This window comes from Heteronotia binoei, chromosome 18 (assembly GCF_032191835.1).
Source record: "Heteronotia binoei isolate CCM8104 ecotype False Entrance Well chromosome 18, APGP_CSIRO_Hbin_v1, whole genome shotgun sequence".
Taxonomy (NCBI): Eukaryota; Metazoa; Chordata; class Lepidosauria; order Squamata; family Gekkonidae; genus Heteronotia; species Heteronotia binoei.
The window spans coordinates 42,604,243-42,619,575 of NC_083240.1; the positions used below are offsets into that span (position 1 = coordinate 42,604,243).

General features: G+C 45.3%; 1 protein-coding gene across 5 annotated transcripts in view; it reads right to left on the reverse strand.

Annotated features, from left to right (window-relative positions):
- Positions 1 to 15,333, reverse strand: part of BCAS3 (BCAS3 microtubule associated cell migration factor) — an 831,824-nt gene that overhangs the window by 453,834 nt on the left and 362,657 nt on the right. For all 5 annotated transcript variants that reach the window (XM_060259085.1, XM_060259086.1, XM_060259088.1 and 2 more), the window contains 2 exons: positions 9,117 to 9,282; positions 4,424 to 4,524 (listed from right to left, as the gene is read on the reverse strand). In XM_060259085.1, the coding sequence (XP_060115068.1) occupies positions 4,424 to 4,524; positions 9,117 to 9,282 (267 nt within the window). The remainder of the gene's footprint in view (positions 1 to 4,423; positions 4,525 to 9,116; positions 9,283 to 15,333) is intronic.

Sequence of the window (15,333 nt, forward strand, 5' to 3'; positions counted from 1 at the left end):
TAGGCTTCATCCTTCATCGAGATCACCCCCACAGTTGTGGGATTTGACTTTAGTGTTGGACAGGCTGACTCGGCGTTCTTTTGAGCCAATGGCCACATGCTCGTTACAGCTTCTATCTTGGAAGACTGTTTTTTTGGTAGCCATCACATCAGCACGCCGTGCAGGGGAGCTCACAGCTATGTGTTTCGACTACCCATATCTAGTTTTTCAGGAGGCTGGAGTGTCCTTAGCTCCTGATATTTCTTTTCTCCCCAAGGTGGTTTCTCAGTTTCACCTTAACTTAGAAGTTTGGTTGCCCACGTTTTATCCTACACCTTCCTCGGATGAGGAACGTAGGTGGCATGCTCTAGATGTGAAGCGTGCCTTATTGTTTTATTTGAGTCGCTACAAGAGTTTTCGTAAGGACCAGCATCTTTTTGTTTCTTATGCTGCTCCTAAGTTGGGTTCCAGAATCTGCCACCTGGTCCTCTCCGCATGCTTTCATGAAGCACTACGCTCTGGATGTGCATGCTCAGCAGAGGACTCGTCCGGGAGCTGCGGTGCTGCAAGCTGTTTCCTCTGGTTGACCGTCTTCCCGCCTCCAGGTATGTCTTGCTTGCTAATCTCCCATGAGTGTGAAGCACAGAGACCACAAAGAAGATAGACAGGTTGCTTACCTGTAACTGTAGGTCTTCGAGTGGTCATCTGTGCATTCACACTACCCACCCTCCTTCCCCACTGCTGACGGTCTCCCTCCAGTAGGGGCTTCCAGCGGTCAGGAAAGAACTGGCGGGATCCTCGCGCTGGCAAGCATGCATCCTGGGACGCCTGCACATGCCCGCTAGTGCCGAGCGTGAAAAAATCCCAGGCTTTTTAGGTACTGATTCGGGGATCGGCGCAGGCGCTCTATCCCATGAGTGTGAATGCACAGATGACCACTCGAAGATCTACAGTTACAGGTAAGCAACCTGTCTATTCAGTGTGCTTCAACAGACTGTTTAAAGTACTTTTGAGAATATAAAGAATTTTGAGTCAAACCCCCCTTTCTTAGACATCGTTCAAGAGCTGAATCTCCTCAAAGGGAAATCCGACTCTCTAAAACATATCCCTGGACAAACTTGTTGGTCACTAAGCTGCGACTGGACTGGAACGTAACACTTCTACTGCAGACCAACACAGCTTCCATCTGAAACTATCTCCTTTTCAGAGCTTAAGACTTATGCTTCCTTCGAAAAACACGCCATGTGTCTTCATGAGTCAACGATCTCAGTGTACATTCTGACTGGAGTCAGCCCAGGGTAATGTCTCCAGCAGAGACACAGCAGGCAGCCTCCTCTAACAAAAGTAATTCTGCTGTGCTCTGTATCATGTGTGACTAGTCACACTTTGTATAAAGGAACAGTGGCATTACCCTTGCCTGGCAGAGGGTGAGTTGGAAGGAGGAAAAGCCAGGGTGGTAAACGGTGCGGAACTGTGCAGAACTCAGCTGTGGAAGGACATTCAGGCTGCGTATTTACAAACTATCTTTGCCCTGCCCTTCCTCCAAGGCACTCGTGGCAGCTCACACGCCTCTTGCACTCACTGCCCCCCCCCCCGTTTTATCCTCACAACAATCCTGTGAGGCAGGTGAGTCTGAGAAAAAAGGGTGGCTGAGGATTTGAACCCAGGACACCACCATCCCCCCACCCCCGGTCCGACACTCTCTCCCCAAAGCTCGCAGGAGCATTTAATTACATGTGTTACTTAGGTATCGAGCCCCATTAGCAATTCCCCGATGGCACGCTAGTGTGCCCCAGGACTCATTTCGAGAAATTACCGCTCTAGCCTGCATCTCTTGCTGGATCCCGGCCAACATCATTCACTTGGCATCGCCGTTGCTTTTACCAGTTGCGATCGAGACTTATATATAATCCTTTGACCCAGATATCCGCTTGACGCATTTTTAATTGTTCGAGCCAAGCAGCACGTTGTCAGCTTCTGCAGCATCAACGAATCACAGAGGCCTCAGCTCTGCGGTTGCCTAACTAAGAAGGAGAACCCACGGAGGGATGGAGAAGCCCTGGGTGGCTGCCTGGGACAGCATGTGGTCAGGGGCAAGGCTTTTGCTGCAGCTGAAATCCCTGGGGCTCCAGGGCTCAAATGCAGAGGGAGAAAGACAGGAGAGACGCTATTCACAGAAAGGGAATCTTTTTCTTGCATTTGCAAACAGAGATATTAATTTACTCAGTTAAAAAACCCCGATTTATCTGACAATAATTCCAACTACCTTTAAAAAGAATGAAATTAGATTAACAATTAGCCGGCTCGAGGTTGACTCAGCCTTCCATCCTTCCGAGGTCGGTCAAATGAGTCCCCAGCTCGCTGGGGGGAAAGCGTAGACGACTGGGGAAGGCAATGGCAAACCACCCCGTAAGAAGTCTGCTGTGAAAACAGTGTGATGCGACGTCACCCCAGAGTTAGAAACAACTGGTGCTTGCACAGGGGACTACCTTGACCTTTATTAATTATCCTAATTATAGAGAAATGGTACCTGGAATCTATATGACCCCAATGTTAATTTTTCACAGATGCCTAATACCGTTGAGTGCAAAGTGCCATAAAGTCACAACTGACTTACGGCAATCCCAACAAAGGACTTTTGAGGCTACTGAGAATCAGAGGTGGTTGGTCATCACTGCCTTCTGTAGAGTCTTTCTTGGTGGTCTCCTTTCGAAGTACTAACCCTGCTCAGCTTCCATGATCTATACCAAGAGGCAGTGCCAGATTAAACGCTTCGGAGGCCCCAAGGCAGTTGAAAACTCAGAGGGCCCCTTGCAAATTATCTCCTAATATCTCCTGCAGGCACCTTCTCAAAAACCCCTTTAACAAAGCCGCAGGGGAGAGGCAGAGAGAGGCGAACTGGCCCGGGGCCCCTAAAGGCTTGAGAGCCCATAGGCAGGTGCCTACTCGCCTTATTTGTTAATCCAGCCCTGCCAAGAGGTAGCCTAACTGTGACTCAGGAGCCACATGTGGCTCATGCACACATATTGCGTGGCTTTTGAAGGTCCCACTGCCCCATCAGCTGGCTCAGAGAAGGCATTTGTCTCTTTAAATCACTTCTCTAAGCCATCCAGTGGCTTGGAGAACGCATTTAAAGTTGCTTTCTTTCCACCTCTCCCTTCCCATCTATCTGCCTTCCTTCTGGCTCTCAAACATCTGACGTTTATGTCTTGCAGTTCTCAAACATCTGACTTTATTCTATGTGTCTCTTACCATTAAGCAAGTTTGGCATTCTGCCTTCTCTCCTCCTAATATTTTTACTATGGCTCTTTTTCTTCATCTCAAATTTGGGTTAGTACCTTGTTACTGTAATTGCTACCTCAACATAAAATAGCGCTTCCATCAATAAAGAAGAAAAAGAAGAGCACAGATTTATACCCCGCCCTTCTCTCTGAATCAGAGTCTCAGAGCAGTCACAATCTCCTTCCCCCATAACAGACACCCTGTGAGGTGGGTGGGGCTGAGACAGCTCTCCCAGAAGCTGCCCTTTCAAGGACAACTCCTGCAGGAGCTATGGCTGACCCAAGGCCACTCCAGCAGGTGCAAGCGGAGGAGTGGGGAATCAAACCCGGTTCTCCCAGGTAAGAGTCCGCACACTTAACCACTACACCAAACTGGCTCTCAACACATTTGGGGTCATTTAGTCCCCTTTTTCAGGAACTCGGACATGTGTTTTTGCACACACCCCTGCAAAAAAATAAATAAAAATATATCACTTTTACTTGTAGTTAATTTCAAATGCTGTAACTTCTTGAGGTTGGCCTTTCTGGGGAACTTTTAAGGTGTTCATTTGAAACTTTGTTGTTCAGGTTCTGTTTTGTTTTGTAATGGCCAATGGCTACATACAATACATTTCTGACTGACTGACTTCTTGCAGTTAATGTCATCAACACCCTGACTTGGATGGCCCAGGCCAACCCATCTCACCAGATCTTGGAAGCTAAGCAGGGTTGCCCCTGGCTAGTATTTGGATGGGATGACCTCTAAGTAAGCGTACGGTTGCTACATAGAGGCAGGCAATTGCGAACCACCTTTGATTGCCTCTTGCCTTGAAAACCCCGCAGGGTCTCTATAAGTCAGCTGCAACTTGAGGGCACTTTCCACTGCCATTGCCAATGCCTACAACCCCATCTTAAAGAAATCCTGAAGAATAATAAAGAAGAACATTCCACCCTGTTACAATGGAGCAAGAAATGTAGAATGTTTAAGGGGGGGGGATCTTATTTTTAACAACCTTTTGGATAGAAGACCCCGCCCCCCAAAGCACAGGAGGATTGTAAATACCACCCTCACCCCCCCAAATGCAACTGTTTGTGCAATAATTTCTGCTTTGGAGAGAGTTTACCAGAACAGCCACACACAGCAACTTCAGCCTTGCAACCGAGGAACCGTCCAAGGTACTTACAGCCCACGAGCAGATACTGGTAGCACTGCACGGCGTCCACAGCCAGGAGGAGAGGATGATTGGCGTTGAAGGGCGGCTGCAGTTCATTCCACAGGGGAGTTCTGAGGAAACAACACGAGAATATTAATATTGAAGCTGGAGGAACAGAAAAGCGGCATCTGTGTCCTCGCGTCCGATTATTTATGCAAGAGAGTGAAAATGTTTATAATTATTTAAACCCGTTCGCTGTGAGCATGGGACTATCCGCAGAGGGATGGGGAAAGGATAGCCAACGGCCCCAACTCCAAAGCCAAGCTGAGAAAATTAAATAACCTGCTTGGGGGGCATATTATTTTCCCAACCCTGAGACTCATTTCCATTTTGACTAAAAACAACCAGATTTGCCTTGTGATACATGAACAGTGGAGCAATTGCTGGAGACGCCTCAGACACACACTCCATGAGGGTGCCCTTGTCTCTTCTCTCAAGCAAGGGAGTGAGAAATGGTCCCTTTTTCTAGGTGTTACTGGCGCTGCTTGAGATGTGCATCTGGCCAAAGTGTATTCCCCCAGACTGCAACGGTAACCTCTGAACTTGGCCTAATCTGCTGAATTGCATCCTGAAATGGCTTCTGTTGAACAAACCGTAAGCAAAGCTGAAACCTTACAGCAGACACACAGCTGCTGCTGAAAACAGCAGCCTTGGATCTTCTCGTCAGCCTTGGGTCTTTTCCTCCAAACCTGTCATCAGGGCTGGCGCATGGGAGCTGGCCTTGCTTACCTCACAGGTCTGTTGCAGGAAGAATAAAATGGAGGAGCAGAGAACAGTGCCCTATCTAAATTGCTATAGGGTGGGGGCTTCAAGGCAATGCAAGGCTATGGCCTCACGTGGCCTTTGCAATTATAAGTTTTTGGGAAGATGGGGACTTGTGAATGCCCCCATATCTCCGCGCCCCCCCCCCATCATTTTAAGCCTGACAGAGTCCTAACGTGGTTCTGCTTTGCACCGCACCACACAGAACAACACAGAAAACATCCAAAGAGTTGCAGAACCGTGAACACCAAGTTGTGCAAAGTTACGGCGCATCGACCCGACCGGGGCTTGCAATTCCATTACAACTTGCTTGTTTTGACAACGGCACCCTTGAAAGGCTGCTGTTGTCATTTTAATTAGGGCTGGCCTCTCTTAAAGAGCTTGGTAAATCAAATATTGATCAGGCCGGGCCAGGAATTAGCCAGCAGTGAAGAAGACTGGAGCCTACCCCAAAGAAATCAATTGAAAAATATTTTAAAATGTCAAAAGCACTGATAATATTTTCTCAGCGATTCCTCTTTCATTTCAATCTGAAGTCAGGTCTAGTTTCTCTAAATAGCCTTGAGAACAAATACTTTGGCTTTGGAGACCTGCATAGGACACTTTGTCTCATCTCTTGCTGTGTGCCATTTGGTGGGGGTGGGGGGGACAGATGGCGGCCCCTAGGCTGGATGTGGCCCGAGGGACTTTTCGGTGGGGCCAACCTGTCTGTCTCCTTTCAGTCCCTTTCCCCAGCCAGGCTGCCAAGCAGGAAGACAGAGGCACACTGCTACATCCTTCCCCCCAAGAGTGTGGGTGTTGGGAACACAGCTGGGGAGGGACTGGGCGGTGGTGGGGAGCTCTACTAAACAGGCCTGGGCTAGGTGAAGCACTGGCCAGACTCTGGGTATACAGGGCTTGACATATTAGGCGATGCAGCTCCATGGACATCTTGACTTTCACTAAAAAGGCTTCAAGTCCAGCATGGCCCAGGGTCCTAATAGCTGAAGCACACTTATCTTTGGGGGGGGGGGGGGGGTTGTAGCAGGAACTCCTTTACATATTAGCGCACATACCCCTGCTGCAGTCAATCCTCCTGGAGATTACAGTAGGCCCTGTACGAAGAGCCCTGTAAGCTCTTGGAGGACTGGCTACATCAGGGGTGGGTTGCTTAATATGCAAAGGAGTTCCTGCTACAAAAAAAGGTCCTGCTTATCTTATACTAAACCGGAAAGCCTGCTCCACCTACTTCCCATATTTTTAAAGTATGTTATAGTAAAATTCCTTGTTCTCAGAGTACTATGTCCATTGTTTCTGCAAAAATCAAGGCCCTGGGCATGCCTTTTCAATGGAAGGAAGCACAACCGGAACGCTGATTCATGCAGAGCTGCAACAAGCAGTCTCTCTGAAGACGATCGATTTGGGCATTTCATAAAGGGCCAGTGGTGTGCAGGAAGCTCTATAGGACACCAGAAGGCGGGTCTTTGCCCCGAGGAACTTACAATTCGACAAAAGGAAAGAAGGGAAGTCAGCTCCAGAATAAACAGGACAAGAATTTGTAGATACACAGACTCATGGGCCTTGTTTCTATGAAGTCTCTTCTTTAGGAGTGACTGAAGACTTAAATATGATTCAAAGGCATGGCAGAACTACTTGGAACGATGCAAGGCCTGTGTGCAGCAATTCACACAGAGACAAAGCAGACATCCTCCTTTGTAAGAGAGTACTCTGGGCTTCTGAAACCTTGAAGCATCTCGTGAACTTCTCATGTTATGCAAATCTAGTGTACCCCAAGGGTGAAATTCTAGCAGGAGCCCCTTTGCATTTAGGCCACACACCCCTGATGTAGCCAATCCTCCAAGAGTTTACAAGGCTCTTTGTTTGTAAGCTCTTGGAGGATTGGCTACATCAGGGGTGTGTGGCCTAATATGCAAAGGAGCTCTTGTTAGAATTCCACCCCTGTGTACCCCAGTTTTGGGAGTTTCTGTTCTAGCCCCTTGGGCTGCAAAGAAAAGTTTCGACTCAATGTATATTTAACATTTCAGGCAGATCTGACTGAGGCTTTCATTCATCATAGGGTAGACCTTGCACAGATTGAAGATGCGGAACAAACTATGCAATGTGAACAAAAATTGTCATTTAGGTTGACCGATGTTGCACAAAATTAAGTACAGAATTCAGGGTTTCTTTTAAGTATAAAGTGCACACAACCCTGAATATAATCAGGGTAATTCCTCTTCCTCGACCCAATGGGCCAGGAGCCTTGCCCCAACAGGACTGCCTTCCCTGCAATGCTCTGCCATGACAGCCTTGGAAGCAGTGTCCCCTCTAAGCTGAGTTAGTGTGAGCTAGCTCACAGATTTTTGTCTCAGCTCAGGAAGGAGGACCCCAGAGCACACTCATTGATGCAGCAGCTCACAACTTGAATGCCAGGAACTCACAAAGTAGAATTTTTGCTCACAAGACTCTGCAGCTTAGAGAGAACATTCCTTGGAAGGTGCCCCCCTGCGACTGGGCATGATCACCAGTGCCCTGTAGAAGGGCATTCGGCCTGCCTGAGGAGGTGAGGAAAGCTCCCACACTTCTGTCATTCTTCAGAATGTGCAAAACAGACCAGCGTGGGAGACCATTCTTGTAAAGGGATTACAACTGTAGCATAACGGAACGGCTCGGGAGAGTGCTTTTGTAAGGGGGAGGATGATTGTAGTCTACTGCAACGTATATTGTATGCACTGTTTTGTTTTTAGTGCCACCGTCTTCTGTTGCAATCCTCTCCCTGCACTGTTGGCAGAATATCTTGCCTGAGACAGTTTTGTGCTTTCTAACTCTGTTGATCCTAGTCTTGTTTGCATTGCTTTTTGGAAATGTTATGTAGTCTGATTGCATTGTGTTTTATATCTGCCTTGAGTGTCAGCAAGAAATGCGGACTATAAATAAAGTTAATACATCAACCAACACATTTTCACCACAAAGAATAAGATAACCAGTCGGACTAACAAATATTCTCAGGATCGTATACATATTGCAATCTTACAGACGGGAGGTTTAAGCCGCCCCAGGGACAGGACGGGAGGCAGTTGGACCAAAGAAGCGCATCCGCACGTGCACATTTGCCTCCCGTCCCCATCCCACCCGCAGCCCACCCAGGGCTGGGTCGAAGCCACCTCAGAAAGGCATCACGTACAAAGTGGTGCCTAAATTCCGAGGCGGCTTCGAGGCGCTTCCTGGACATCTGGATGGCCGGGAAGCGCCTGGGAAGCAGCCAGGAGGTGCATGTGCACTCTGGAAGGTCCTCCAGGGTGCACACAGCCTGTCCCTGTTCCGGGGGTGGGCTGTGAACTATCTGGAGGCTTCCGGTCTGCCCCTTTCTCCACCGGCTCTGTTTGGGGCAGCTTCATGCTGCTCCGAGCTGGCGGTCTGTAACCACCCCAAGATTGCAGAATTCCAGCAAGGCTCTCAGGTGTTATTTCTCCCCCCTCCCCCCCCCCAAAAAAAAAACCTCAAAAAAGACAAATGTCTGATGAAATAACAGGAGCCACAGTGATGACTAAATAAGATTTCAGGAGGTAGAGCGGTTTTCAATGTCTTGCCACTATCCATGACTAAAATATGCAGAATAAATTATGGCAGGTAGTAAAACTGCATGTGATGCAAAAATAAAAGTGATTGTTATATGGACCAATCTATGTAACTGCCAGCAGTGACAATGGTTTCCTTTGCTTTTTCTTAGCACAGATTTCACATGGCCCCACATATATTGCCTCGGTAGCAACAAGTCTCACTAACCTTCTGCAGACTGCTCATAGATGGTACAGACACCCTGTGGCTTCAGGGATCCAGATGTTCCAAATCTAAATGCCCAACACATTTCATACTATAACTGCAAAGTGAAACAAAAACAGGCAAAGAAATGATGGGTTACCTAACCAGCGTCCAGCTGGCCCTTGGACAAGTGACCATCTCCAGTGGGGTGTCGTCGCTGATCTTTGGGGCGGTGCTGAGCGGTCGGGGTTCCAAGATGTGCTCCACCAAAGTACCGTAGCAGCTGAAGATATACAAAGACTCCACTACAAACTGTTTGGACTGCTCTGTTGACAAACAAAAAATATGGGCAGAGGGTACATGTGAAAATGCATTTGCCAGCAGACTGTTCTCTTGTTGTTCTGGCCATCAAAAAGGACATTTTAAAGCAGGGGTGGACAAACTTGCTTAACATAAGAGTCACAAAGAATAAATGTCAGATGATTGAGAGCCACAAAACATGAATGTCAGATGACTGAGTGCAGGGAAGGAAGGAAGGAAGGAAGGAAGGAAGGAAGGAAGGAAGGAAGGAAGGAAGGAAGGAAGGAAGGAAGGAAGGAAGGAAGGAAGGAAGGAAGGAAGGAAGGAAGGAAGGAAGGAAGGAAGGAAGGAAGGAAGGAAGGAAGGAAGGAAAATAGGTGAAAGAAGGGAGGGAGAAGTGGAATGAAAGAAACTTTAACTTTAAATGCATTCTCCAAGCTGCTGGTTGGCTTGGCTTGGAGAAGTGATTTAAAGAGACAAATGCTTTCTCCAAGCTGGCTGACTGGGTGGTGGGGGCTTTGAGAGCCACACAATATGTGTGCAAGAGCCACGTGTGGTTCCCAAGCCACAGTATGGCCACCCCTGTTTTAAGGAACCGATGTGCAAATGTAACCGTTTCCCTCCCCAAGATCGTGTTAGACTTTTGATATAACCAAAGGGATTCCCCACTCCAAACCCAGATAAAGGTTAGAATGACTAATTCTTCCACTTGTTAGATTTGAGTCCAATAGCACCTTCGAGACTAGCAAAATTTCCGTTGCTCTATGAACCGACCCTTTGCTTAATTCATCGCATGGCCCGGCTATTAGACAGCGAACGTGCAGAAGCAGACAGCTTGCTCTCCACCCCCTGCTAGGAAGAACTTTGCTCTGCAAGTTGCCTGGAGATGGCAGAAGGCTCCTGGCACTAAACTTATGAACATATGAAGCTGCCTTCTACTGAATCAGACCCTCCTGGGTCCATCAAAGTCAGTATTGTCTACTCAGACGAGCAGCGGCTCTCCAAGGTCTCAAGCTGAGGTTTTTCATGCCTACTTGCCTGGACCCTTATTAGTTGGAGATGCCAGAGATTGAACATATCAGGCAGCTGCTCCACTACTGAGCCACCATCCATCCCCTTAGACACGAATATATATGAACATATGAAGCTGTCTTCTACTAAATCAGACCCTCGGTCCATCAACGTCAGTATTGTCTACTCAGACTGGCAGAGGCTCTCCAGGGTCTCAAGCTGAGGTTTTTCATGCCTACTTGCCTGGACCCTTTTTAGTTGAAGTTGCCAGGGATTGAACCTGGGACCTTCTGCTTACATATGAACATATGAAGCTGCCTTCTACTGAATCAGACCCTCTTTGATCCATCAAAGTCAGTCTTGTCTACTCAGACTGGCAGAAGCTCTCCAGGGTCTCAAGCTGAGGTTTTTCACCCCTACTTGCCTGGACCCTTTTTAGTTGGAGATGCTGGAGACTGAAGGTGGGACCTTCTGTTTACTAAGCAGATGCTCTACCAGTGAGCCACCATCCCTCCCCAACATATATGAGCATATGAAACTGCCTTCTATCTGTACCCGGCGTCTTGTTACTTTTTTGAGTTTTAATAGCTTCAACTACTTCCTGCATTGAAATTGGGCTCTCTAAACTTACTTGTTGTTCCTTTGTTAATTGCTTCAGTTCCACTTCTTTTACATAAGTCTCTTGTTTTTGCTGATCAATCTTCTGTTTCTTATACAAATTCCGATAGAAATTTTGAATAATTAATTTCATTTGAGAATTTTGGAAAGTCTCCTCCTCCGCCTCATTTCTTAACATCTTTATGATCTTTTTCTCCTTCTCTTTCCTCAGTCTATACGCCAACCATCTACTCACTTTATTTGCATTTTCAAAATAATTTTGTCTTGTCCATTTTAACTTCCTCTCAATTTCCTCTGCCAGGAGAGTATTTATCTGATGCTGAGTAGCTGTAATTTTGGTCCTAATCCCATTTGAGTTCGCCGCTTTCTGTTGCTTTTCAAAGCAATTCAGCTTTGTCAATAGTTCATTGTAAGTCTTCCTTTGTTCCCTTTTCCTCCTTGATGAATAACGGATAGCCACACCCCTAAAGAAGGCCTTGAATGCATCCCATATGATTGGAATCTTTGTATCCTTTTCCAAATTACGTTTAAAAAATTCTTGTATTTCTTTTTTAGCTTCTTCCAAAAACTTAGATTCCTTCAAAATTTGTAAATTTAAAGACCATCTAAAATTTCTTTTTTGTTCCTGGAATACCACCGAAATTGGACTATGATCCGCATACGATTGAGGAAGAATATCCACATGATTAACTGACAGTATCATTTCTAACGACATCCAAATCATGTCAATTCTTGACCAAGACTTATGTGGTTGTGAATAAAAAGTAAAATCTGCTGTACTCGGATTTCTTGTTCTCCAAGCATCTACTAGGTTCAGTTCCTCAGCCATTTTCAAAAAGGAGTTTGGTAGTAGATTTCGAGTCTTCGTTTTTTTCTTCTGAACATCCTCATATTTTTTATCCAGTTTCACATCAAATATCGCGTTATAGTCTCCTATAATGCAGTATCTATCCGAATTCATCTCTCTAAGCTTAAGATACAAATCTTGATAGAATTTTTCCTGATTTTCATTGGGGGCATATATATTGCCCAAAATTGTTTTCTGGCCATTTAGTTCCACTTCAACGATAAGAATTCTTCCTTGCTCATCCGAATATAGGCATCTCGAATTAATCTGTTTAGGAATAAAAATTGCTACTCCCTTCTTCTTCTTCTGCGGGTCACATGAAGCGTATAAGACTCCCAATTTCTTATTTTCTAAGTACTTTACATTATCTTTCCGAATATGAGTTTCCTGTAAACAAATAATTTGTGCGCCAGATTTCCGCAATTGTTGAAAGACTCTTTTCCTCTTTCCGGGTTCATTTAATCCGTTGACGTTCAAAGAGAGTATTCTAGTTTCTGCTTTAGGATTCATTTTGCCGGTTCCTTACTATCAGGTATCTTGAATTCCTTCTTACTCTGGAGTCTTGTCTTTATCTTGTCACGTTTCTCCTTAGGGGATTCTCCCGCCGGAGATTCCTGAACCTCATCTGGTTGTTCGCCCCCTGACTCCGATCCACTCCGTTCCACATATTGGGTCCAAAATTCTTCCATCTTTGCCTCAGTAGTGATGTTGTACCTCTTCGCTTGAAATGTAAAAAAGAGGCCTTGTGGAAATAACCATCTAAACTGAATTTCATGCTTGATTAGCCATGTGGACAATTTCTTGAATTTAAACCTCCTCTGTCTTACACTCCAGGGTATCTCTTTCAAAATTTTTATTTTGTTTCCCTTCCAATTAATTTCACACTCTCTAGTTTTTCTCAGAACTCTTTCTGTTGTTTCTGATCGCAAAAGTTTAACTTGGACCTCCCTGGGGAGTTTAAACTTCCTTATGTAGCTTGATGAGACTCTTTTGGCCCATAAGATGTCTCTTGGACCTTCTTCTAGTAATTCTTCCTCATCCACTGTTAAAATATCCATTATTTTACTGGGTAGGTCTTCATCCCTCTCTTCAGGTATATTTTGAAACCGCAGAATTGTTGCTGCTTTCTCCATTTCCAATTTCATCAGACGGTCTTCCATCTCCCCCAACTCTGTTTGGTTCCTTCTAGCTATGTCTCTTGTCTGTTTGTTCCATTCTTCCACTCTGTCTACTTTAGCGGTTAATTCATGTACTTGTTGCGTATTGGCCAGTACTTGTTTTTGAAATTCTACCAGCTGATCATTTGTCTTCTTTATCTCGCCCATCAGATCTGTTCTTAGTTCGTCCATTGTTTCATGGCTTTTCTTAAATCCAGCTGTGACGCTCTTCTGCAATTTCTCTAGTGCATCTTGGGTGGCAGCGCCTGGAGTCATTTTACTTCCCCCCGGCGATGGGGTTCCTTGCTGATATTTTTTAATCTTTGTTTCTGTCATTTACAACCTTGCTAAGCCAAATCTAATGGCTTGCTTCCTTCTCAGTTTACTCTTCACCCCAACCTACCAATTTCTGCTTGGAATAGCCTATAACAATTCAATATTCATAAAACCAATCCCTTCAATTTAAGATAAATCAACTCCACCCGTTAATTCACCCTTCAAAAATCAGTATTTCAGTTCATAAAGTGTATATCAAATTTCTCAATTAATTACATATCAATTAATGCTTAAAAGGCTCTAAACATTCAATAAAAAATGAGATTTTCCAATAATCAATTAATCCACCAGCTTATTATAGTTTGACAATAGTCAAATACAGTTTCACAAGCACTTGTACCAATATGCCATTATACAGACAGGCTCTTTAAAAAGTTTATTTAAAGTCTTATCTGCTCCTTGTCTGCTGCTTCCTCTTCTTTCTTCCTTCTTCCCTTGCTTCTTCTCTTCTGGCTTCTGTGTCTCTGTCTCTCAAGTCCTATTATTCTATGAGTCTGGATCCAATTAAAAAGTAATCCCTATTAGTTCAATTATGATCAGTTTCTGTTATACTGAGTTTGTTTGTATTCAGCTCCTGTTATGTTCAATGCCAAGCCCAGAGTACAGGTGAACTAGCCGATCAGGCTTCTGCTCAGCTCCACCGCTTTGGTTTCCGTTTTTTGTCCTCAGCCGGCTCCCGAGGCTCGCGCCGCCACTCACCCCCTCTCTCCACCGCTTTTCTTCACAGCCTCACTTCCGCGTCTCTCGGATCCCCGGCCCGAAGACCTCTCCTCAAGCTCAAGCTCTTTATAGCTACCTGGGAGGAGGGACCCACTCTCGAGCAGTCTTTTGGGTACAGCTGTTAGAAGCCTCGCTCCCCCTCCACTCTCCTTCACTCCGGTGGCACAGTTTAGCGCCGAAGCGTTGAGGGGTAACGGCCAGGAGGAACCGGCGTCTGGTGGGGAACCTCCGCTCCCCCCCGACAACCAGAAGCCCTCCGACTCCGGAGCGTCCCCTGACAGCTCCGATAGGGGTGTCTCCCGTCCGGGAAACCCCCTCTGTCACCCCCCAAACAGAGTTCCTTCTCGAGCTCGAGTAAGGAGCTCCGCTTCACTCCGCCATCTTCCGGAATTCTTCAAAGTTTTCGAAGATGAGTTGCTGCTGCCCTTTAAGAGAGTATTGGAAAATGTTTACAACACGGGGGAGATTCCGGAATCGTGGAAAGAGGCCTTAATATCTCTCATACACAAAGAAGATTCTGACCCAGCAGAAATTAAAAATTATAGACCAATCTCTCTATTGAATAGTGATTATAAGATCTACGCAACAATATTAGCAAATAGATTGAAGAAAGTTATCAGAAGTCTAGTTCATGAAGATCAAACAGGTTTTGTCCCGGAACGTTTAATGAACCAAAACGTGAGACTGTTTCTGAATGCAATTGAATATTATAGGGAACATTCAGATAAAGAATTCGCGGCGATTTTGATAGACGCGGAAAAGGCTTTTGACAATGTCAACTGGAACTTCATTAAAGAGACATTGGCAGGAGTTGGATGTGGAGAAAGATATTGCTCAATGGTCGAAGCAATTTACACGAAACAGACAGCCAAAGCTAATTTTAATGGAGTAACGACGGATTCAATAGAAATAGAACAAGGTACAAGACAAGGGTGCCCTCTATCTCCACTACTTTTTATATTGACTTTGGAGCCGCTGATTAAGAAGATAAGAGAAGATTCCCAAATTCAAGGAATTAGAATAAATAATACAGAATTAAAGACGTTGGCATTTGCAGATGATTTGGTATTTATACTAGAACAACCTATGTCATCGATAGAGCGCCTTAAACAAAGACTGAATGAGTTTGGAGAAGTATCTGGATTTAAATTGAATGCCACTAAAACTAAGATTCTATTGAAAAATATGGAAAAGGATCAAATTGAAAGATTGGAGCAGCTCTCAGGATTTAAGAATGAAAAAAAGGTTAAATATTTAGGAATATTCCTGACTAATAATTTAAAGAATCTATATAGGGATAATTACGAAAAAATTTTGAAAGAGATCCGTAGGGATCTAATGAAATGGAAAGATCTACAGATTTCACTTCTTGGTCGAGTCGCTACAAT